The sequence below is a fragment of the Heteronotia binoei genome, chromosome 21, assembly GCF_032191835.1.
Source record: "Heteronotia binoei isolate CCM8104 ecotype False Entrance Well chromosome 21, APGP_CSIRO_Hbin_v1, whole genome shotgun sequence".
NCBI classification, from domain to species: domain Eukaryota; kingdom Metazoa; phylum Chordata; class Lepidosauria; order Squamata; family Gekkonidae; genus Heteronotia; species Heteronotia binoei.
Genome location: NC_083243.1, coordinates 112,985,443 through 113,010,491, shown reverse-complemented (window position 1 = coordinate 113,010,491; position 25,049 = coordinate 112,985,443). Strand labels below are relative to the sequence as shown.

Here is a 25,049-nt window from a genome sequence, read left to right as displayed (position 1 = left end):
AGAGAAAATTGAATTATTAATAGAATTGTGGTAGATGGAAGAGAAGTGGTTACTCAAGAGGGGATAAAAAGAGAATTTTTTAAGTACTATGCCAAATTATTTAAAGGTGTTAAAATAAAGAAAGAGAAGATGGATGAGTATTTACAAAAGATAAAAATAGAGCCCTTAACTGAAAATATGCAAAAAGTTTTGAATGATCCAATTAAAAAAATAGAAATTGAAGCAGCAATTAATGCAATGGAAAATGGAAAAGCTCCTGGGTCAGATGGATATACAGCTAAATATTTTAAAACCTTTAAAGATGAATTAATACCAAAATTGCAGAAGCTGATGAATATGATTAATAAAAGGGAATGTACCAAACACATGGAAAGAAGCTGTCATTTCGTTGATACCCAAGGAAGATAGAGATGTCACGAATGTAAAAAATTATAGACCAATTTCACTATTAAATAATGACTATAAAATATTTACAAGAATCTTGGCAGAACGGCTTAAACAACATTTGATAAACTTTATAAAGAAAGATCAAGCAGGGTTTCTTCCCAAAAGACAAATAAGAGACAATATTAGAACTCTTGTAAATATTGTAGAATATTATGAAAGACATCCAGAAAAAAAAAGTAGCATTATTCTTTGCAGATGCAGAGAAAGCATTTGACAATTTAAGTTGGGACTTTTTGTTTGCAGTAATGGAAAATTGGAGCTGGGAGAAAGTTTTATAAGAATGATAAAACCAATATATTCTGAACAAAGTGCAAGGTTGTGTATAAATACAGATCTTACAGAAGGTATGAAAATTAGTAAAGGTACTAGACAATGCTGTCTGCTTTCACCACTGTTGTTTATAATGACTCTTGAAATATTACCGATGCAGATCCAAGAAGAAAAAGATATAGAAGGTTTAAGAATAAAAGGATTTACTTACAAATACAGAGCTTTTACTGATGATGTAATGTTTATAAATGAAAACCCCATACAAGTTACACCTTTGCTGTTAGCTAAAATACAAGAATATGGGGAGTTGGCGGGACTCTGTATAAATAGAGAAAAATCAAAAATTCTATGTAAAAATATGCAGATGAACAAGCAACAAGAATTACAGAGACTAACGGGCTGTGAAGTCACTTCTAAGGTAAAGTACCTAGGGGTGGAGATAACAATGAAAGATATTGATCTGTTTCAAAATAATTATGAGAAGTTATGGCGTAAAATGGATGAAGATATGCTAAAATGGAACAAACTTAATTTGTCATTGCTGGGTAGAATAGCTGCAATTAAAATGAATATGTTACCAAGAATAATGTATTTGTTTCAAACTATTCCTATTGTGAAGGATGGCAAACAATTTGATAAATGGCAAAGGAAAATTTCAGAATTTGTGTGGGCTGGGAAGAAACCAAGGATTAAAATGAAAATCTTGACAGATGCAAAAGAGAGGCAGATTTCAGTTACCAGATTTAAAATTATATCATGAAGCAGTTTGTTTAGTGTGGATGAAAGAATGGATAAGAAGTAATTTATTAAATACATGTATGAAATACAAGAAATATGGAGATGAGAGAAGACCGTTATGGATAGTGCCAGCTGAAGTAATAAAAATAATGGCTGAGATAGGTGAAGAAAAGTGGCTGCCATATAATCAATTATTAAAAATACAAAGTGGAAAAATAGAACTGAAAACTGCTGAAGAGTTGAATCATAAATATGATTGGTTTCAAATGCAACAAATAAAGAGCTTGGTGGAGAATGATATTAAAACTGAAGGAATAAGGAAAGAGCAAACAGAAATGGGAAAAGTTCTGCTTGGAGACAATGAAAAATTAATTTCAAAAGTATATAAATTACTTCTACAGTAGTCTACAGAAGATGAAGTAGTGAAATCTCAAATGATTAAATGGGCAATTAATGTAAATAAAGAAATAAAGATGGAATCTTGGGAATATCTGTGGAACTCTATGAAACTCTCAACATGTCAAAGTATTAAAGAAAATTGTTTTAAAAATCCGCCCTGAGCCACTCGTGGGAAGGGCGGGATATAAATCCCGGAATAAATAAATAAATAAAGATGATGTATAGATGGTATATGACTTCTAAAAATTAGCAAAGATGAATAACAAGATGCCAGACAGATGTTGGAAATGTAAAAAGCATGAAGGTTCTTTCTACCATATGTGGTGGACTTGTGAAAGAGCAAAACAGTATTGGCAAATGATTCAACAAGAAATTTCTAAGATATTGGGATATGAAGTAATGAAAGTTGCAGAGACTTTCTTATTGGAATTACAAATGGAAACATTTCCAAAAGAAGATAGAACTTTAATCTGGTACTTGCTGTCAGCTGCTAGGACATTGTATGCGCAGTTGTGGAAGCAAGAAAAAATACCAGAGAAATGGGATTGGATTATAAAAGTTATGACATGGAGTGAAGTGGACAAATTAACAAGAATATTAAGAGACTATGACTTAGAAGTTTTTAAGACGGAGTGGAAAAAGCTTAGAAGATATATAGAAAAAGAGTGGAAAATAAAAGGACATTGGACAATTTTTGATAATAATTAAGTTTTAAAAAGAAGAATATAAATTTTTGTTTTAATAGTTAAGGGTACCTTTAATATTTTTTTTAAGTAAATAACACTGGCGGGGGTCAAGTAACGGGGGGAGGGGTGGGTGGAAGTAATATATGGGGTAGATAAAAAAAATTTTTAAAGATGTAAGATATAGATATAGATTTATTACCATATGTTACCAATAAAAATTGTTTTAACCTAAGTTCAAAATCCCCAATCAATCAGAGGAAATCAAAGAAAAATGTGAAATATGAAAGAAAAATCAAAGGAAATGTGCTGGGTCAAACTTGTCTGGAAATACACTCTCAGCCTAATCCTGGCTTGTTGTTATTCCTCTTCTGGATCATGAAGGCATGAATACAATGAAAATGGGAAGGCAAATCCAGTTGCTCCCAGGAGAGCCCAGACATAACAAACCAACAAAACACACTCTTTCTCTCTGTGTAGCAAGGCAAAAAGCTCATACCTTGGAAAAAATGTTGGTCTTAAAAGTGCTCTCCTGTGTGATCAATGGAGGGAACTGGGCAAAGGAAGCTCTCCCTCTTTCCCTCCTTCTCCAGGGGAGGAGGAGGGGGAGGAGCCTCAGCAAACAGACGAAAGAGAGGTTTGGCTCAGTAGCTCTGCAATGTGATTGAGAAAACTTGGCAACCTTGGCAAGCTCAATCACACAACAGAGCTACAGAGCCAAGCTCCTCCACTGGCTGAGGCTCCTTCTCCCTCCTCCTCCCTTTAGGAAGAGGATGGGAAAAGAGTTAAAAGACCAAGAGATTGCTTTACTCAGCTGTCTCATCACAGGGGAGAGGGGGAAATAGCAGCTGAAGCAGGCAAGGGAGAAGACAGCAAACAATGACCATTTGCTTGGGAGCCTGATTAGAGCTTCTGGAGCGGTGCTTCGGGAGCTCCACCCCCAACTAAGGCCTGCTGCACACAATACCATATGATATTAATAATAACCTAGAATAGCTCTCCTTTTGCTTACTAAAAGAGTCCATGCCAGGTATTCCCCTGTGTATACTTCCTTTCTTTTCCACAGCATCAGGGAAATTTCTCCCAAAATAAGGCATTCATCTGAAAGGCAAAACAGACTTGGACAGGAACATCAATTACCTGCGAGTAGGATGCTATTTTTTCTCTCTAGCTGTTAGCTAGAGACTGAAGCAGCTTTGCTAAAATATAATCTAGACAGGTGTATGTATATCTCTTTCCTGAAACAGGTATGGTGGGGAGTCTTAATTGAGTTTTTAAAACTTCTTTAAGCAGCAGATGAAACACTTTGCCCATTACACATTCTTGTTTATGTAGAAAATGCAAGTTTATATGTAGAAAATATATCATGTGAAGGTGCTGTACTGAGAAGCCCTGAGTCTTATATATTGCTGTTTCTCTTTTGTGATTTCCCTTAGTCCTAAGAACAAAAGAACCTCGGTGGGGTAGGGCGGGATATAAATCGAATAAAATAAATAAATAAATAAATAAATAAATAAATAAATAAATAAATAAATAAATAAATAAAATCCTAAGAAGGATATTGTTTCCATGAAGGGAGTAGAGAAATAATTGATGAAGTGATTCCCTTCTCTCTCAACCTTTTAGCTTCTGTGAGCTAAGGACAGGATGAAATAATCAAGTGTATCGGTCCATTTCCAATATCTGTGGTAAACTGGCCATAAATGGTAATCAGTAATGATCTCATTGTCTTCATTTTAGATTTTAGCAGTTTTAAGGCACTGACAGGCGGGAAGGAATGCTGGTGATGTCTTTTGTTTCTTTTTCCCAACACTGTTAAAATAAGTCTCTTTCCCCCCAACATTATTAAAATGGTTTCCAGAAAACAGAACTCATTGGACAATTAAAAATAAATACTGCCCATCACTAATCAGAGGCCAGATCGGTGAATGTATTGAAAACATCTCAAATAATATGTAGGGCAAGTCTAGACATTATCCCTAGATTTTCTTAACACTTGTTCAAAGCTTACAGGGTTCTGTCAGTGCACTCTCTGGGTGGTTATGTTCAGACTGTATTTCCCATTATCTGAAGTGGAGAGAACAAATGTAACATATGGTGGGGTGTAGGCATGCATGCATTAAGAACAGTGCATGTGAGTTGCTGCTTCAGAACCTCCACTGGAAACATTTGTGATTAACCAAACTATACTCATGATATGAATTGTAGCATCACTTCATAAACAATAGCAGAAGTTTTAGATTTTTCTGAATCCTTACACATCATAGCTATGATAGGCCCAGAACTCCAGAGCACACCTGGGATTTCATTTCAGTGGAATAGGAAGCTTGGTTCATGCAGCTTTTTGCTACCACATGCAAATTCCTCTCTATTCTCATGCCATGAATCCCTAATTCACTGGACAACATACACATGTCTCTTTATAAGGCTACATGTATTAGTGTCACCTGCAATGCCATGGATATAGGGTAAAATGGAAGACTAGATTCTGTGAAATGATACATATCTTCCTTTTTTTTGAGAAAGAGTGTTTTTTTGGGTGTTTTCGCACTTACGTTTTACTGGCGCGACGACCCTCCTCACGCCGGCGGATCTGCAGTGATTTCGCACTAGAAGCGCCAGCGCAGCCCAAAGAGCCGGCTACTTCCGTCGCTAAGCCAGCGCAAACGTTTTCCTGCTTCTTGGCGGTTTCCGTTTGCGCTGGCTTAGCGACGGAAGTAGCCGGCGCAATGGGCTGCGCCGGCGCTTCTAGTGCGAAATCACTGCAGATCCGCCGGCGTGAGGAGGGTCGTCGCGCCAGTAAAAGGTAAGTGCGAAAACACCCAGAGAGTCAGGGGAAGATGTGGAGCTGTTGTACAAAAGGCTTAACTGGCATTGACTTGTGCATGTGTGTGTTAACTTCCATACTTTTCCAGCTCCACTAGTTTGCAGTCCTGCCTGCAAACACCTCCTCAAATGAGGAAAAGATGGAGGAAGCTGGCTCCAGCCCTTGGATGCTGCAGGAAGACCCGGTAGACAAGGGGGAGATGGAGAGTCTCAGGACCCTCAGTCCAGCAGCCTAAGATTGGAAGCAGAAACCCTACAGCCACCAGCCTCACCCTTGGGGTCACCAGAGCCTTTGGAGCTAGAGAAGGTGGGGGAGGCACAGGAGTGGTGCTGAAGTGTGCTGTTGGCAGCTCAGCACCAGTCAACCTCTGCTTACAAGTTGGAGCCATAGCAGGATCTGGAATTACAGCCCTAAAGGATGTCCAGCCATTGATTACTGTCCCTGGATGACTCAGCAGGTTGATGAGTTGCACCTGGCCCTCCATGACTCATGATAAAAGCAGCCAGAAAAGGCAGACCCAGTGTGAAAATGACATGTTCAGAACCTGTTCATGCACTTCTGTGTGCTTGACCTTCTGAAATGTGACCTGACTTGTGCTCTTTGGATTTGACCTTCTGGTTTGATGCTTGGACTTTTGAATAACTATACTTTGACTCTGAACTGAGTTTGGAATATGTTTATTACCTCTTGCCCCAGATGTCTGCCTGAACTCAGTCACAGGGCACCGGGCTGGGGAGGACACCAAATTGGGCCCTCCCAGCCCGGCACCATAGGCAAATGCCCAAATTTTGCTGCCTGCAAGGGCTTCTGGCTGGCGTGCAGTTTCTATCGCTCTCTGAGCGTCCTCCAAGTGGAGGACGCTCAGAGAGCACTACAGAGACTGCACGCCAGCCAGGCGCACTTCCTGCCCACTCTCTGATGATTCTGAGCTTTGTTTCTCCTCTGGATTTAGCCTGGGCATGGCCAGAGGGTTAAGGCCAAAGATGAAGAGCCATGCTGCTCTTGGAGAGCCATTAATCTTGCATGAGCCAGCTCAATGGATCCTGGACCAGTTCAGGGTGTGGGCTAGCATATTCTTGGGTGGGAGGGTGTGTGTGTTCTGTTTGGATAAACTGTATTTCAGGTAATCTGCTTTGTGTCCTCTTTGGGAAGATCCTAAATAAGCAGCAAATGTCATAAAATGCCAATTAATTGTTTTAAATTCCTGGATTTGTGACTCCCTCTTTCTGCCTTTCCCATCCATATCCTATCTTACTCTTAGTTCACTAATTACTTTCCACTGTGCCACCTCTGTTTTTAGCACAGTTTCCTGTGACTGGGGCTTTGCAGCTGGAGTGATATCTTACATAAAACTTATTCTCAAGACACTTTCATTTTTTTCTCTACTCTGGATGATGGATAGGCCATAAAATAGACTGTGTGGAAGATGGATACGCTGGGGAGGCTCTTGCCATGTGTCACAACACGCTGATGACTTCCCTGAGATCCTCCCTGCATTAACCAGCATTCTTCTGCTGCTCTGCAGAACTGATCGTGACAGATCAGAAGTGCCACTTGCACTGAGCTGCTGCCTCTGTTGCCTTTTGGTTTTGTTGGATCTTATTATTATATACAGGTACCCACCCAGCTGTCAGGCAACAGCACTGGCAAACATATAAAATTTGAATGACAGGAGCAGAGGGGAAACGGTGGGCAGATGGATGAGTTCATCAGTAATTGTTGGGCAGAATTACAGCATATTACAGCACTGAGCCCAGAAGAAAATTGAAAGGAATATTTTCCTAAAGGTTAGAGTTAATAATTTACCAAAATTTTCTATGCAGAATGGAAACATGCTTCAGTCTCTGAATGAAAGGAGAATTTGGTTTACACAAGCCTTCTGTTTATTAGGTAGCTGATAGTGTATACTAGGCCAGGCCCATGAACCTCTTCAACCAGTTTTCCAAGTCTCTTTCTCTTGCCTCATCTCTCTACGTGTTCTCTATTACCATTGCATGCCCAAATGTAGCTGGGGAAGTTTCTAAGGAACCAGAGTAAGAGACCAGGATTTGGGCTCCATCAGCTGATGTGAACAGTGGGCAGACAGAAGAGATGAAGGACTCTAGGGCAGTTCATAACCCTACCTCACAATTTGGATGACATCTGCTTACCCTAAAGGCAGATGACTGGTTCCTCAGAGAATATGAGATGCCTGATGCTTCCAACTACTAGTGTCTGGAATATAGTTTCTCATTTAATTAAATTTCTCTGCTGCTTTGTTAAACATGCCACAATTGGTTGTCACCTTTCCACCTAAATTTTGTGAGAGGTCCACGTTTATGTTGAATGCTGCACACAGCTGGGTCTCGAACATAACAGGGCATGGTCGCAAGCAGATGTCTTACATTATACATTACATTACATTATAAGATATACACAAATATGAGTACCTTTAGCCAGGAAATTTACATTTTTACTATGTGTTGCTCATTTTTTTCCCCAGGGCTTCTTTTGTAGCAGGAGCTCCTTTGCATATTAGGCCACACACCCTGATGTAGCCTACAGAGCTTGCAGGGCTTATTACAGGACCTGCTTTAAGCTCTTGGAGAATTGGCTATATCAGGGGGTGTGGCCTAACATGCAATGGAGTTCCTGCTACAAAAGAAGCCCTGTTTTTTTCTATTACTAATAATTAATATACTTTTTTTGTCTCCCTCTCCATCATCTTTGCTTTTCTTGACAACTTATATCAGCTCCTATTTCATGTTCTCATAATCACGATTGTATTGGTTTATATAAGTATAACCAATGGCAGTGAGTGACCTGCAGAGAATTGCAGGGAGACTTTTTCCTGTTTTCCCTCCCCCACTATTTCTTCTTTTTCTCCTCCTGGCAGTCCCATACCCCTTTCTTTCTTTCTTTCTTTCTTTCTTTCTTTCTTTCTTTCTTTCTTTCTTTCTTTCTTTCTTTCTTTCTTTCTTTCTTTCTTTCTTTCTTTCTTTTCCAGTCACCAGCCAACATACTGTTTATCTGCCCCCCATCTTCACTGTATTTATTATGTATTTACTTCATTTATATCCAGCCTATGTCTCCAGTGGGGAACTCTAAGCAGCTTCCATTGTTCCCCTGTTCTTCATTTTAGTCTAATGATTATAATGTGAGGTAGGTTAAGGTGTGACTGAACAAAGGTCATCATTGAGTTTCCACAGCAGAGTGAGGATTCAAATCCAGGTCTTCCAGATCCTAGTCTGAAAGTCTAACCACTACACCACACTGGCTTTCTATGGTGGCTGCTATTGAATAGTATTGAGCAACTGAGTCTGCCAGTGATTGCTGCCAGATCTGGCCCCATTACTCCTCCCTCAAAAGCCAAAACAGTCCTCCCTCTGCCTCCTACTGCCAGAAACCAAGGCTTTGAAAGCTGGCAATATTATGGTTGCCTAGCAACCCCACAATGACCACTGCAGAGAGCATTTCTTTCTTAAAGGTACCGGTGCTGCTTCTGTTATTTTTTGGGGGGAGGGGGAGTGTTATTCCTCCCCTGTGTGCGTGTGTGTGTTTAGATTTCAACTTTTTCAGCAAACCTTGTCTGCTGGATTGCAGTACCTGCTGATTGGGTCATGTTGAGAATTAGATATACTGATCCAGTATTCAGATCCAATTCACAAAGTTACTTCAAGAGCTCTTCTTCATCTTCTTCTCTTCCTCTTCTGCCACGTATTTGTGTTCATTATGTGGCAGAGAAAGTTTTATAGATTTGAAGAAGACCCAAAAGTTGATATTTGAGTAATCTTTCAGACTGCCTTTCAATTTTATACTACTTTGTCTTTGGTGTGTGGTACTGTGGGTACTCTGAAAAGAGGGAACGACTGTTATACTTGCTTCAGTGATCTGTTCTTCATGTCCTGAGGCACTATGTTTACCTGAGAGGTTTCTATGTGCCAAATTCCTTAGAAGATAAATTTAGTTCTTGTTTTACTGGATCACTGAGAACTAGGAGAGTGTCTGCAGTGGTCAATTTATGTGTGTACAATTTTGTATAGATACTGGATTGGCTCCAAACAGCTTTTGTACTGATGAAAAAGGACAGTGTGGTCATCACTGACCACCTAAAATACTGTGATGGGCAAGCACAAAAGCCATGTAGGATAGGAACCATATTAAGGAGAGGAATTGGATGAGGTTGAATAAAAAAGTTCACTGGATCTAATCCACTGCTAGTAAGCTTGTATAGGATGTATCCGTATCATAGACTGTCTCAACTTTTTCCCTAGGCCTGTATGAACTGTTTAATGCTAAAACCCAAAAGTACCAAGATGCCAGCTTTCTATGATGTTCCGTAGCATTTGCAGTGGTTATCTGCACAAATTTCCATTGCTGCACTTGCTTTTCTGCCACTTTTGTTGGATTTATTTTAATTCCCATTCCCCCACCCCCCAGAATAAAAGGTATTCACCAATCTCAGCAGGGGTGGGTGGGTAGGTAAATTAATTGAAGATACCCTTTTCAAGGGATTTGCACTCCATCCCTATCCTCCCTTACCAGATTTAGCACTTAGTAACCCACTGTGCAAATTTGGCATGATTGAGAAGGCCATCCAGAAACTGCAAAGGAATTAGAATTTGTCTTGGAAGAAAATGCATCTGTACAACACAGAAAGGTCACAAAATATACTTCAAAATGAGAAGAAATGTACACTGCTTGCACCTTTTTAAAGAAGTGGTTTAGAAAGTTTAGAGAAAGAGAACATAATGTGTAACACATTTAAGATTTTTTTAAAAAGTGGAAAGTGTTACAGGGTTTAAATATAAATGTATAAATGGGAGGTAATAGCTAGAGAGCTAGGTGGAAGCTGCTTGCCATTACAAGTGAAGCTGAGCTATTTGAAAATAGTTTCTAAAACTTCACAGTGTAACACAGCCAAGCCAAGGCCCTGGGAGATGAGTGAATCTATTAATCGCTGCAAAGCAGCTGCCAGCTCTCAGACTCTAACTGGGCACCTGCTAATATTTAAGCCATGGTGAGGTTGGTTGGTGGGTTTTTTTGCATTAGTGGGAGACAATTTTATTCCTCTGCCATTGAGACTGCAGACATTTTATAAATGTACACTTGCTCCTCTCTACAAGAACCTGAAGCTAATAGACATTCCATATTAGCAGTTGGTATTATTTGTATGTTTATTTGGTGGTAGCTTAAAAATAGTTTACCGATTAGTTCTGATAACAGTAAATTCTAAACATGACTCTGAGTGGGTCTTAAATCAACCTAAATTCATTAGCTTCATACTGACCCTTGTGGCTGCATGAGTAGTTAAACACATTTAAATTTTTGCAGTCTTGCTTTTTCGAACAGGATTTGTTCAGAGACACTAACATGCCTTGGGTATTTTCACTTCTTGTCATGATGAATCCAGTAATTTAGTTCCTCTTTATCCTGTGTCTCTTTGGCATCTAGGACCAACAGCTTTCCTCTGCCTTTGCCAAGTCCTTCCCGAAGGGACAGACAATACAATGATGGGGATCTACCACCTGCCAATGGGCCCTGTTGACTCAGCAAGGTAAATTTACCTACCCAGGAGAATCCACAGGTATTTTTCTTCAGCAAGCAGAATACTGACTTATGAGGTGTACCAAACATGTGGTATGTTATGGAACCAGCATGTATTAATTTTTTAAAATAAGATGCAGAAACTACAAGCTCAGATCTTACTTAGTCCAGACATTCACCGGGTGATCTTGAACAAGTAAAATGAGATGACAACATGTGTCCCATCTTGAACTTTTCTCAGGAAAGAAATTTACTTTCCCCACCCCTAATCTAATTATTCATTTGATACCCTCAGTGATTTTCCTCTCTGGGTCCCCCCCCCCCCCCCGTTTGCCTTTATAAATTGTATCTTCATCATAATTCATTTTGTAGGACATTTTCAATCTCCACTGGAGAGAAATGCAGGATAAAAATACTGAGATCAATAAGAACATCCAAATTTTCTCAAAAAAGGAAGCACTCAGACAATGAACAAAAGTGGAAAACTGTATAATGTGCAATTCTGTGTGGTGTTACTGGGAGAAAAGCTAATAATATAATATACAGTCATGAAGTATCACTGGATACAGTCTGAATGCTCTGCATTTTCTGTATCATTTTTAAGCCATAACAAAGGGATTTGGTACACTGCTTGTAGAATATGAGCACATCTCAGTGGCTACTTATAAAACTAAACTGTCCATGGTTTTTAGGTCAATCCACTCTCTCAAAATGACTAGCCAATTGAAATCAGGCCAGTGATAGGTATGAATAATATTTGTAATTAGAATAAGCCTTTTGAACTACAACCCCCTTGCAGACTATAGAAGTACCAGACTTCTATCCTTGTGTAAATGAAATTTATTGGAAGTGTTAATCAGTGACAGCTATCAAAACAAGAACAAAAAGGATTTTAAAACCATTGGCAGTTCTCCATTTTGTTTTGCTGCCCATTCTAGAAATGTCTGATATTGCAGCTTGAAGTTCAGCTCAGCTTCTTGAACAGTCTTTCTGTTCCTGTCTTGTCTGGAAAAGCCCTCTGTAGTGCTGTTTGCTCTTTACTTGGATCTTATGATGATCCAACTGCTGTGCTCTGATCTGCTAAAGAAAAGTGTTTGAAGGATCCTGAGAGAGTGCAAGAACTGAGACCAAATAGATTTCTGATGCTTTGTCTCTCTTGAAATCTGTGACTGAGAATGTTTAATTTGCCTGCCTTGCATATTTCCAAGAAGAAGCTAAGAAATGCCTGCTGTTTTGCTATGCAAATATAAAATCCTTTTTTTCAGACCACTTTGCAATGGTAGAAGCATAACCTCATCTTATTTGTTTATCCTTTTGCCTTCTTCCTGTTCGCTGATGCTGTCCATGTCTCAATAACACTAATAGCTTTTTGTTAGTAGTAATAAAGTTGATTCATGTCCTGGGAAAAATGCAGCCAAGCCTGGCTGATCAGTAATATTTTAAAACCTCTTGAGATTTTCACCCTCCCCCCTCACACACACGCAGTAGGCAAAGTGAATGGGAACAATAATCTCTTGCTTGGGTTTAATTCCAAAGGAGGCCATGGATACAGTTCAAACTCTAGGAGGCTTTCTGGGGAGAAGGTTGTACAAAAGGCACTTTGTTCCCTTTTGGGATGGATGCCACCAAATAGTAGAATTAATTTCTTAATTATTTTCCAGGGCTGTACTGTTTCCAGTTCATTCATTTTCACACAGATAGGCTTAGTCACATAGATATGCTTGGAATGGTGAGAAAGGGTGGAGCCTTCCTGTGAGGATTTGCTTTTTATGCATGGCATGGCTTGCCCCATCTGGTCGCTGTAAGCTCAGTCTTGTTCCTAGGATACCTTTGCTTGGGCTTAATTTATGGAGCTTGCTTTATTAGCTTTTTCTCCCCCACCCCCTCAACAGCCAAGATCTACCTTGACATTCCAGCTAAGCTTCTTTCTGCTCAGGCCAAGACCAGCAGTTCAAATGAACTCTAGATAAATGTTAGAAAAATAAGTCTCTGCTTATGAGTGCTGTAGCATGCTGAGCCTCTGCATTACAAAGAACACTATGAGTTTTAAAAGAGGGACCTGTAGCTATTGGGACAAGACACCTTGGAGCTAAATGAACCATAAAGCTGGGCTTATGGAGTGTTATCTCAAGGGGAAGGGAGACGGAAGTGAGAGTGAGAATCCACATCATATGGAAATTCCAGAAAGGCCTGCCTGTTTGAACAGACAGTGTAACCTCTCCATCATGAACTTAGCTATTAAAACTTTGAAATGAAGCTAGTAATAGATCCCAATCACTGCTAATGAAAATGAAACCTGCATCTTTTTCTGCAACAGTATTTCAAGGGGAATGTGTTCCTGACTCAGGGTAATCAGGGTAAATAGCCTTTTAAACTTCATCCTAGATGGAGTCATTGCAGGTATCCTTCATGAATGACATATTCTGTTGACTTTTGCTGTGCTGTTGCAAGGTAGCAAAACAAATGAAGGCAAATCAGTAGCAGAGCTTTATCACAGAACATATTGCATTGAACCAAATGGAGAATTTAAGTAATTTGTAACCAAGACGTAAAAAAAAATTAACTTTCTTCAAATCATAGAGTAGAGGTCCCCAACCTTTTTGAATCTGTGAACATCTTTAGAATTCTGACACAGGGTGGTGGGTGCAGGCACAAAATGGCTGCCATGGGAGGTGGAGCCAACCACAAACTGTTAGGTTATACATTACTCCAATAGTAACTCCTCAGCATTTCAAGCAGAAACTCTGTTAAACAGGATGTCTTTTGAAATGGACATACTGTTTTCAAATTTCCTTGCATAGATACAGCTTATCTTCATTCACACAGTGAAGATCCTTGCTATGATGCCAAAGCAATGCTTTTATGATCTGCGAAGCCAATCAGATCTCCAGATGCCAGTCAGATGCCTTGCTGGACAAAAACCCCACCTGGCCTTGCCCACTTTCTAAAAATAGTCAGCAAGCACTAGGAAATGTGGTGGGCACTTTGCTGGGGACCCCACTCCTGGAGAAATACTAGATATGTGTTTGGTATAGAGTGATATCCAACATATACACATTTACTGTGGTATCGCTAAGAATGATTTTATGCACCAGTTTTAATTTAGCCTGTTTGTTGTGATTTGACTTTATAGAGGTTCTTGCTATAGTGAACTAGTGTTAGTGAATCCCCAGTGTAAAAAGAAAGCTCTTGTCTTAGAAGAGTCTTTGAATTTGGACATCACAAATAAGGATGATAGCAAATTCTTGTGGATTTCATAATTGAAATTAATTTAATAATTGAATCTTCTTCCTCCCACATCAGGTTACTAACATCTAGTCTGTGCGGGGAGCCACTGAAGGAGGAGTTTGCACATTTAGGTGTTCTTAGTTTTTACTAATTTCCCCCAGTGTCTGCCAACCACAATCAGTGGAGAAAAATATTTCTTTAAAGTACTCTAGGTACACATATCTGTGACACTGAGATTCAAAGATACCAGGAAAGGCAGGTCTCTGGTTGCATGGGGCGGGGGGTGGGGGTGATTGTAAAAGGTGCACACACAGAACAAGTTTCAAAAGATTTTTCTTCTTTTGTTTCTCTGTTCCCAAAATATACAGTCTATAGAAGAAGAAACAGAAAACCCTTCAAAATTGGCTTTTAACATGCCAATGTTATGCTTTTAGAGATTTATTTGTTTGGGTTCTGCTCTTCAAAGTTGCATGAAATTTGATGTAAGAACCTTTGAGCAAAAACTCAGAGTTACAGATGAAACAAATCCTAATCAGAATGGAACTGGAGGAATCTGCTCATTCTGCATTATAATCTAGTTGTATTGGATGATTTGCTATGTTTCAAGGCCTTGCAAAAGGCAGATGGGGATTTTGTCAGAAATCAATTCACTGCATTCTAAATTTACTCCCACCCACCCTCCTCCAGAAGGACAAAGACTTTGCATTTCTTAAATATGTCTGCTATTCCATGAGGCCGCCAGATAACATGTTATGGAAACTGAAAGGATTCCTCTACTATACTCAGAGGTAGGGCTACCAGTCTCCAATTGGGGGCAGGGGATCCCCCAGTTTGGATGCCTTCCCCCTGCTTCAGGGTTATCAGAAAGTGGAGTGAGGGAGAGAGAGAAATGTCTGCTGGGAACTCTTATTATTCCCTATGGAAATTTGTATAATGGAGAATCAAACAGTGAACATCTGGGACCCTGGAGGGGCTGTTTTTTGAGGTAGGTGCTCCAAATTTTCATCATAACATCTGGTGCCTCTCCTTAAACCCCTCCTCCAAAGTTTCAAAAAGAAGGTGCCCCTAACCTCCTCTATTTCCAGTGGAAGGAAGGCATTTAAAAAGAGTGCAGTCCCTTTAAATGTGATGGCCAGAACCCTTTGGAGTTCAATCATGTTTGTCACAACTTTGCTCCTGGCTCCACCCCCAACATCCCCAGATATTTCTTGAGTCAGACCTGGCAACCCTACTCAGAGGAGCTTGGGTCACAACAAACCACTGACACTCCTTGAAAGGTAAAATTGGAGAAAGTATTTCGACATGCCTGTACATTTCTAATTTTAAGTCTATTACAATTTTACCTCAATTAAGACCTTTTTGTGTATATATATTCACTACCAGAGCTGTAGTTGACAGTCTTACCTCTATGTGTTTGTAAAATAATTTACATACTTCTGCATGGGTAGAGCTCTGCACTGATAACCTTAAACTATTACAATGGTATCTAACAGTTGCAATATTGTAATTAGGAGATACTTTATATTTTAATGTATGCTTTAATAGTATATTGTGGATTTTTAATTAACTCAATTTGTACAATTTTCTATCCTAACTGCTGACTGCAGTGTAGCTTTTTTTGGGTGGGGTTTATTTCCCTGAAACATTTTTGTACGTGAAGTTCTGTATACAGGATTACACTAAAACTCCATAGGGGGTCATGCAGTCAGCTCAAAGGATTAGAAGTTCTGGATAATTGGATAGCTTCATCTCTGGCTGACCTTCCCAGTGATGAGCTGAATGGAAATATAATGTGCTTCATGAAAGAAAGGAATGGTTCCTCACAATGATGCTGGAATCTAAACATTTAGAGTAACCGCTAGAACCTGTGCTGATGATGCTGGAGACTGCAAGGTACTATTGCGGTACTTGAATCTAAACCAGACTCAAAAGAGGAAAACAAAAGACCCAGTGAAATCTTTGTCTCTTTAGGAAACCTGTTCATAGTCCCAGCAGGAAAAGCTTCTGAAGCTCCTTTGGGCCTGTGGATGGGAGACTAAATAGAGGGCAGTGTTGTAGAAACCTTACATGGTTGTTACTTATGCTTTGCCAATGTGAATAGTCAGGCTGACACTGCATCTGGAGCTGTCAAACCTGCCCTTGCAGATGGCACTAGGCTGCCCTAAAATTTAACAAGCTTTTTGTGTCAGCCATCTCTGTTACCCTTTTCAAAATACAGAGGTCTTGAAATTTTCTTTTTCTTGGAATAAAGTTTACATATCTGACAAACGTGTCTGTCGGGCAGAGGTTTCTGTTTGCTCTCCTAAAAAGAGTAAGGAGGTAAAGAAGAACCATAATGTAATATAGGGTTTATCTTGAAATGGGAAACAATATAGTGCCATGCTGGTCCCTAATGTCTTCTGACTGCATTCGCTCCTGATTTTTGCTTGCCTTGAGCATTTAGAAGTAATAAAATTGCAGAGTAGACGCAGGATAGGAAAATGGACAGAAAAATACTTGTGTGTGTGAATTCTCAGGAGAAGGAGAATTTAATAGGTTGATTATTACAAGAGCTAGCACTGAGGAACAAAGCAATGTGGAGTTTTGAGCTTATATGTTTAGAATATTTTAGACCCTGCCTTTTAACTCCCAAGGCAGCTTACAACCTTGATAAAAACCATACTGTGAGACAGAAGGATAAACTATCCCAGTTTTGCCATTGCTCACTGGAATTTTCCTTTCTTCTGCAGAAGGATGGCCCCTGCATTCAGTCTCCGTATGGTGAAAACTGTCCTGAATACATAGCAGAAGAGACTGCAGACATCTTTGCTGTACTTTTCACCTGTCTCTAAAACAGTCTGTTCCTTCTTCCAGATGTATATTTTGTGAATACACTGCTTGTCATACCAAATGAGTTATTTGCTGATCAATCACTTTACTGCTTAGGGTTGACAAAACATCTTGCATAAAGTAAGTCACTTGCCTTTTGAAACGTGGAATTTCTAAGTTAAAATCAAGACAGGATCACAGTAGAAAAGGAGAAATATGGGTGTGAATATTGCACTGATTTTCAAGTGACAGGATTCCTGAGGACTTGGTTTGAATTATTCAGTGTGAGTGAGATGAAGAAATTACAGAAGGGGAAAATTACTCCTTTAAGTCACATATAAGAATAAAAAATTAATTTAGGGTTCTTTAAAAGATGCTGCCTGAGTAGTAAAAAATGATACTATGCAGTTCTAATATTTCTCAACCTTTTTTGTGCATTGTAACATTATAAATGAGGCTAATACTTTACAATCAGAGTGTGCAGACTTTAAAGTCCAGTTCATATTGTGGTTCTTATGCCTTAAAAATAAGTGTAGAACTATAGAAATGAACTTCACGAGATTTTTAAAAAAGAATTATTTCTTTCTAGCTAGGGGTAGTTTTAGGTTTAAACTGCCCAACAATAAGAGCAATAAAGACATATTATTCTTGAAGTGATACAGAAATTCATGAGACCATAGAGTTGGAAGGATCTTGTCTGAACTGGACTATCCTCCAGTAGTTTTCTGTGTCATGTGGAATACTTAACTATAAATATGTGAAGCTGCCTTATACTAAACTAAGGCACTGGTCATCTTCCTCAGTACTGTCTACTGTGACTGGCAGCAGCTCACCCAAGTTCTAAGACAAAGGTCTTCTCCACTGCCTGCCACCTCATGATTTAATTGGAGATGCCAAGGACCAATGTTCCCTCTAATTTTTCCTCACTACTGAACGGAACAGTTCACATCCTGAACAGATGTGATCTGCTGTAATCTTAAAATGAGCAGTGTAAGACCCTGCACAGCTCCAGATTGCTGCTGAGTGTGGCTTCCTGTGTTAATGAGCGGCCACTCATGCACACAGCTTAGAGGGAACATTGCCAAGGACTGAAACTTCTGCTAGCAAAGCATATGTTTTATCACATGGCTTATCGTGTTACTTACTGCTAAGTGGAAACAGAAAAACTGCAAGGAGATCTGTGTGTTTACCCCCAAGTGTGGTTGATGGACAGCAGTATACAAAATAACCATCCGTTGCCCCAAACAGTTGTTCATCCTTGATCTTAATGGCCTATCTGTCCCTTCAGTCTTACAAGAATCTGCATTTGGGATTTTTTTTTTTTAGTGAATTAAGTGAAGACTAATTCCAGAAGACTCCCATGTCACCTACCTTGGCATCCTTGTGGTTATTAGCAGAGGCATAAATTAGCATCCTTAGCTCTGGAAGTGGATTGGGCCAATGCATCAGAAGGTAATCTCTCATTTTCAGGGAAACAAAGAGGCTTCTACTTGTGCAAGTTGTCAGATTTGCACTCATGGCTGGAGATTTACTATATGAATATCGGCATATGATAATTTAATAACTAGTTAAGACTATGAAGTTGGCTTGTACGAACACCCATGCAAACTTTTGTATAAAAGTTAGCTATATTCTTTCTTCTGATTATTTTCTACAGTTGTCTGCATTCTTTGATGTTTTCTGACCTGTATGTATGCAGTCAATAAAAATAATGTCTGCTGTTCTGGTGTTCTAGATTGTGGTGAATATGAAAATCCCAAAATCCTTCACCAAGCCTGTATTTTTGGCAATATTGCTGGCATTGAAAGAAGTGGGGGAATGGAATCTAACAGGGTTTTTACAGGGGGTTGTGCTTGGAATTGGTACCAGAGGTGAAGAGGAGTAAATGTGTATCTATTTGAGGCTGTGTGGTTTCTGAGCTGTTTGCAGTGTGTCTGTGTGAAAAATTTCCTAGCTTTTGGTGTGTGCACAGAAAGCACATGGTCCTTCTGGGAAGGGCTTCTGCGTGAATGAGGTGAGTCAGCTACCTGCTATTATCTTAATCCTCAGGGTAGAGCCACAGCGGTCAGCTGTAAAGCAGAACCCATTGGGCTGACTCTGTAAGAGGCACTCAGGATCCCTGTGTGACTTGTTTGTGACCAGTGCTTCGAACAGAGTTTCTAAAAGGGGAGTTGAGCTTGAGAGTTCAGCACAGAAAGGTGAGGGGAAACAGGAGAGAACCCCTCTAGTCTGAGTTTCCTAAGAAAGGGCATACAAGCTCCACATGAGCAAGGAGGGTGGTATTCCACTATATCCTTCCTGCTACTGAAATTTGCACAAATTCATGTAAACACCTTATTTCAATCTGAAATACCTTTAAACAATGAAACCACTTACAATGGTAGAAAGCCAGCTGGGGAGATGGGGGACTATCTAGTGTTTTACAGGGCGTGTAACTTGTATGATTATCTACCCACTAGGTAGGAATCATGGGTATGTGCTTGCTGCATGGAGCTCTTGGCTCTCAAGGTGTGGGTTTGTTCCCTTGAGGCTCACAGGAGAAGCTGAGTCAGAGAGAGAGGTTTGGGGATGAAATCATCAGGGACTTACCAGACCAGTCTTACTCCTGAGCTCACAACTGTGCTGTTGTGGAGAGTCAGAAAGTCAAAAGGCATCAGTCTAAGAAACTCTTTCTTTGAGTGATGGACTAATATCCTATTGTACTGAGGATACTCTTCCACAGTTATGGGGAGGTGGGCTTCTGGTAGCGGTGATTCAATTATTAGAAATATAGAGAGTGGGGTCTACGCCAGGCATCTTGACCTCATGGTGACTTGCCTGCCTCATGTGAAGGTTGCAGACATCACATCCTGTCTAGATAGGTTGATAGCATTGGGGAGGAGTCAGCAGTCATAGTGCAACATGGCTCCAATGACATTGGGCAATGTAATCATATGGTTCTGAAGGAAAAATTCAGGTTACTAGGCAAAAAGTTAAAAGACCAGGACCTCAAAGGTAGCATTTTCAGAATTGCTACCAGTTCCACATGCAGGGCCAGCTAGACAGTCACAGATCAGGGGTCTCAATGTGTGGCTGAGAAAGTGCTGCTGGGAGGAAGGGCTTAGATTTATTAGGCACTGGAGAACTTTCGAGGACAAGCTAAACCTGTACAAAAGAAATGGGCTGCTGGGAACCAGGCTGCTGGCAATTAATATCAAAAAGGTTGTCAGAGCAGCTTTTAAACTAATCCTGGTGGGAAAGCTGACAGGAGCTGAGAAGCCTCTGGTTGGAATAAATATTGATAGGAGCATAATAGAACTTGAGAATGAGGGTAGGATGGTGACTGAGGGCAACTAAGGGGCCAAGGAGAGATGAGGGTTATTGGAGAGGGAAACCCATTATAGGTGTCTTTATGATAATGCTAGAAGTCTCCCAGCCAAGATAGTGGAGCTGGAGTGCTTGGCATTCAGTGACAATTTAGATAATAGTAGATATCTCAAAAACATGGTGGAATGGGGAAAATCTATGGGATACAGTCATCCTTGGCTATAAGCTCTAGAGGCAGGACAGGGAGGAATGGGTTGGGTTGGGGAAGGTGTTGTACATCAAAGAGGGCATAGAATCAAATAAGTTAGAAACCATTAGGGGAATGAACCTCCCAACAGAAGTTACAGGCAGAAAAATGGGGGCCTAAGTGTTACTTAAAAGTTGGGTGTACTATCACCCACTTCCATAGAATGCAGAGTGTGACCCAAAAAGTATACCTCAGAGAATGCCAAGAATTCTAGGATGCCTCAGAATCATTACAACTAGCCAGTGCTGGTATTGAAAAGTTGGCCACTGTGTCAATGGAGAATATTGACCTATTTTTCCCTCCCCCCCTTCATATTAAGCTTGCAGATCGTTACAGACAGCTTATCTTCTGCTCTCCTGATAGAAGGTCTCTTCAGGATTTCTCTGGACAGTGCATTCCCTGCAAAATCAAAGCATAGTTCAAACAAATCTGAATAATACATCAGCACCTGCATAGCAAGGCCTTAGAAGAAAATGATAACAATGTAATCTTTACATTCAGGGATGAATGTGACACTCCGCAGTTTATGAGAGCTGTAGCAATCATCAGAAACAGTGCAGGATTTAAATTGATGAAAATGCATACACCAGAAGCCTTGGATATTTCCACAGTTCTTTGTTTAATGCACGTTCTACTTCCAAATTCCATCAGGTGTTTTGGAAGCTGTAGATGGTAAGGAAGAGTCTGGAAGCTATTTCAAATATTTTAAGATGACACACTGTCTGGATCTGCTCAATTACAGATCATTGTATGATTCTAATTCTGAAGAGCAATCCTTATTTCACCTGGACTACTGAAGCTTTTTTTTCCCCCAGCAAGAAAAACAACTTAAGTAATCTGAATAATTCAGAAATTTAAAATGGGTTGTATGCAATCTGCCCAATATGCATCTTAAAGCCCTAGTTGCTTCCAAACCAGGAACTTCTAAAGGGAACTCAGAAGTGACATTTCATAAAAAGCAAGCAGATGCACAGCAAGAGCAGTTGCTACACAATTCCAGAAGACTACTGCAAAGCTAGATTTTACTCACCCAAATACATGGTTTCCTTTTTGATCAAGAAAAAGAGAGAGAGAAAAATAGCTGCTTTGCTTTTCCACACGCATGGATCCATGTGACAATGGCTGGGAAATGTGTGGCTGCAGTCCAAAACTCACATGCCATTGAGTACTCCTAAGTGGATAACATTTATACTATGTGTATCACAGCTTTATGAAACAATTTGTAAAGCCTCCCAAGCTTCCTGCTTTGCCATCACTGACTGACACCTTTCTCCTCCACCACTATTATCACAGTATACCTTTTGTTGTTACAGAAAGCAATGCCTAGAGTAGACCTTAGCTGATCTAACATTTATCCTTGAAGAAAGGGAAAGCAGATTTTTTTTTTTTTAAGAGTGGAGGTGTTGCCAAGGCTTGTGAAAGAGAAGACATACCTTCTTGGACTTTGGCAAGGAGAAGAAATTGTTCAGATCTTGAATGAGAGTGTAAAGATGAAAAGACACAACGCAGTTCATCAAGTTTTCTACTGGGTGTTGGGGAGCAATCACAAAAACAAAGGAAGGAGATGAAAAACCTCATAAAGTATTTCTTTAAGGCTCCAGAATGCTCAATATTTTTGCAAGTCTAACAGGGCAATAATCCCAAACAGATTTCGCACTTCCAAGACCATTCTTGCAAGAATGTAATTCTGGTTAGGATTGCACTCAGGGCCTGCCAAAAGGATTTTGGCACCCTAGCTGGCCAATCTGGGTGCACTCCAAGCCTCCAGTCATTCCAGAGTGCTCCCCCTTGGCCAGCAAAGGTAAACTCAGAACTGCTGGCCTGCCCAAGCATACTCCAAGTCCAGCAAAGGAATGAGAGAGTGAAGCCCAGTGTCAGCAAAGCTGGTAGCCTCCTGCTTTTCCTCCCAACTTTGCAGGAATGGGGCAGGGGACTGCAGGCCAGGCCAGCCACCATGACTAAGCTGGTAGTAGGGAGAGGAACCAAGCACTGTAGATCTGGAGGCTGCCTGCTCTTTTATCCTCCATACCTCATAGGGGCAGGGGAAGATGAGCTAGGTGACTGGGGGTGTTGCTTGGGGCCTGGGAGTACTGCTTGGGGCTGCTGCTTGCCATCAGGAAGCTTCTTTTAAGGCCTGGCACTCCTCCCCTCTGGTGCCCTAGACAGTCACCTAGGCTGCCTCTGATTGCATTATCATGCTCCACTGTTGGGATACTGCCTTGGTCCAGTAGTGACACAGAAACTTCTGTAGAAGATTTCAGCCTAAAACAGAATTAGAATTCTCTCTTCAGCTTTCTGGGCAACCTGTCATTCTTCTTGCTCTTCTGCTCTCTAAAGAAGGGTAAATATGTGAACTCTCAATTAATAGAAGCTGCAAATCAAAACTTATTGGAACATTGTGGCACAAAGTGAGTTCTCATTACTGTCTAGAGTGAACATGAGAGTTCAGATGTTCAATGTAGAGTTAATTTCAGAGGTCAGAAGTCAGTAGTAGTCAAGAGGTTGGCTCACTTAGGTGAGACCCTTTGGCACTTCCTTCTGGCATTCCCTGAAATGGTAGTACACGACTGTAGCAAGATGAATGCACCCTTTTCATTTAGCATGAATTTGTTAGTGATATCACTGAACTTCTTCCTAGTTGGCACAAAGTTCTGATGACTTTCAAAAAAGTCTGTTAGCAAACATTGCTAGAAAGCACTCCAAAGAAAATGCAGGGTCCTACCAGAAAATTAAGGACACTTGGATTCTTTAAATCATGCATGACTCAAGACATTATGGCAGGCTTTCAGTATTACTTGCCTTGCATTCCCCAGCAAAAATCAGTGAAGGGATCTGGCATTCTCGTTCGAGTCATAGTAAATCATTTTAAAGGCTTCTGTTGCTGAAATGGTAAATATATCTGAGGAAATTCACCCAGTTCCCTGCCAAAGACCAATATAATGAAATCTTTTGGATGCAAAGCAAGGCAAGCTATATTTCCTGCAGCCTTAGAGTCCACTATTGGCGCCAGCCTTTGGAAGTGATTTAATGGCATAAAGCCAAGGCACCATGGCACCCATGGCTCTTCTGTTACCCAGGCATAGTCTTATATCTAGCTTGGAGAAACATGAAACACAGAATGGTTCATGAAGTGAGAGGCATATTGTGAGCATCCATTTATTTCTGCATGGGAGCTTTAGAGTACAATCATAAACAGAATCCCACTATTTTAAGCCCACTGATTTCAAGAGGTTTTCTCCAAAGCTAGTGTCATAGGAATGTTGTATGCTGGAAGTTGATAAGTGGAACACATCTCTCAGATGAAGACATTTGAAACAGTATTACAAGCTTTACTGTTAGAGGCTTATGACCTTCCACTATATAATAAACGTCTTTAAAGAAAGGAAGTTTAAAGCAACGTTTTAACATCATAAATTCTTTGCTGAAGAACAAGAATTATCTGCAGTTGCAACACATTGGACACTGGCACTTTAATTAATGGTTTTCAAGGATTTCAAACTGGATATGGACTAACTGCAAGCACTTTTGAATATTTATTCTTTGTACTTTATATCTTGCATTTGTGATAATATGCTGTTGTATATAATGATATGTGAAAATGTGTGAAGTTGAAGTATTTAATTATCTATTACACTTTTGAAGTATTTTTCACTAATTTTTCATTATTTTTCCACAGGTTTTGTTGTTGTTGATTGAGTCATTCTCTGTGGAACTCTAGGCTTTTCATTCATCAATAATTCAGGTGCAGCAAGACTCTGCAGGAAATTATTGAAACTTGGCAAACAACTTAGACCAGGGGTTGTCGAACTGTGGCTTGGGAGCCATATGTGGCTCTTTCACACATACTGTGTGGCTCTTGGAGCCCAACCACCCTGTCAGCTGGCTTGGAGAAGGCATTTCTAAATCTCTTTAAATCACTTCTCTAAGCCAAGCCAGCTGGCAGCTTGGAGAATGCATTTAAAGTTAAAGTTACTTTCTTTTCATGTCTCCCTCCTCCTTTCCCAATCTATTTTCCTTCCTTTCTTACTTCCTTCAGCCCTCAGACATCTGATGTTCCTGTATTTCAGTTCTCAAACATCTGATGTTTATTCTATGTGGATCCTGCGTTAAGCAAATTTGGCCACTTTTGCCTTAGACCAATCAGGGAGCTCAGTATCTGATCAACCACTGTTCTCAGCTGGATGGCATAATTGAGTCTTCTTTCCAGAGAGCCATAGGCGCAGCTTGATGCCAGCCCCATCCTGTGCCCATCATAATTCTCAGTAGAGAATTCTATCCAGAATGCAGAGTCCTTCAGCTCATGGTCTAACCCCTCCTTCCATTTTTCCTAATGTCTAGCCAGATGAAGAGTTCTGGAAAACACACTGTATTGTGTTTTTTATTGTTCTTAATATAAGGTATTACTTGTCTTTGGTTTTGGATTTTATTTATTTATTTAGATTTTTATGCCCCACTTTTCTGCTTAATGGAGATTCAGTGCAGGTTACAACATTGTTCTCCTCTCTTCCATTTGATCCACACATCCACTCAGTGAGGTAGATTAAGCTGAGAGTGTGTTATTGGCCCAAGG

The 25,049-nt window shown here is 40.1% G+C and overlaps 1 protein-coding gene across 2 annotated transcripts in view; it reads left to right on the top strand.

Moving 5' to 3' along the window:
• TRIM44 (tripartite motif containing 44) overlaps positions 1–18,644 on the top strand; it is a 162,767-nt gene extending 144,123 nt beyond the window's left edge. For both annotated transcript variants that reach the window (XM_060262552.1, XM_060262551.1), the window contains 2 exons: positions 10,798–10,900; positions 16,848–18,644. In XM_060262552.1, coding sequence (XP_060118535.1) covers positions 10,798–10,857 — 60 coding nt within the window. In that variant the 3' untranslated portion in view covers positions 10,858–10,900; positions 16,848–18,644. The remainder of the gene's footprint in view (positions 1–10,797; positions 10,901–16,847) is intronic.
• The last annotated feature ends 6,405 nt before the right edge of the window (positions 18,645–25,049 follow it).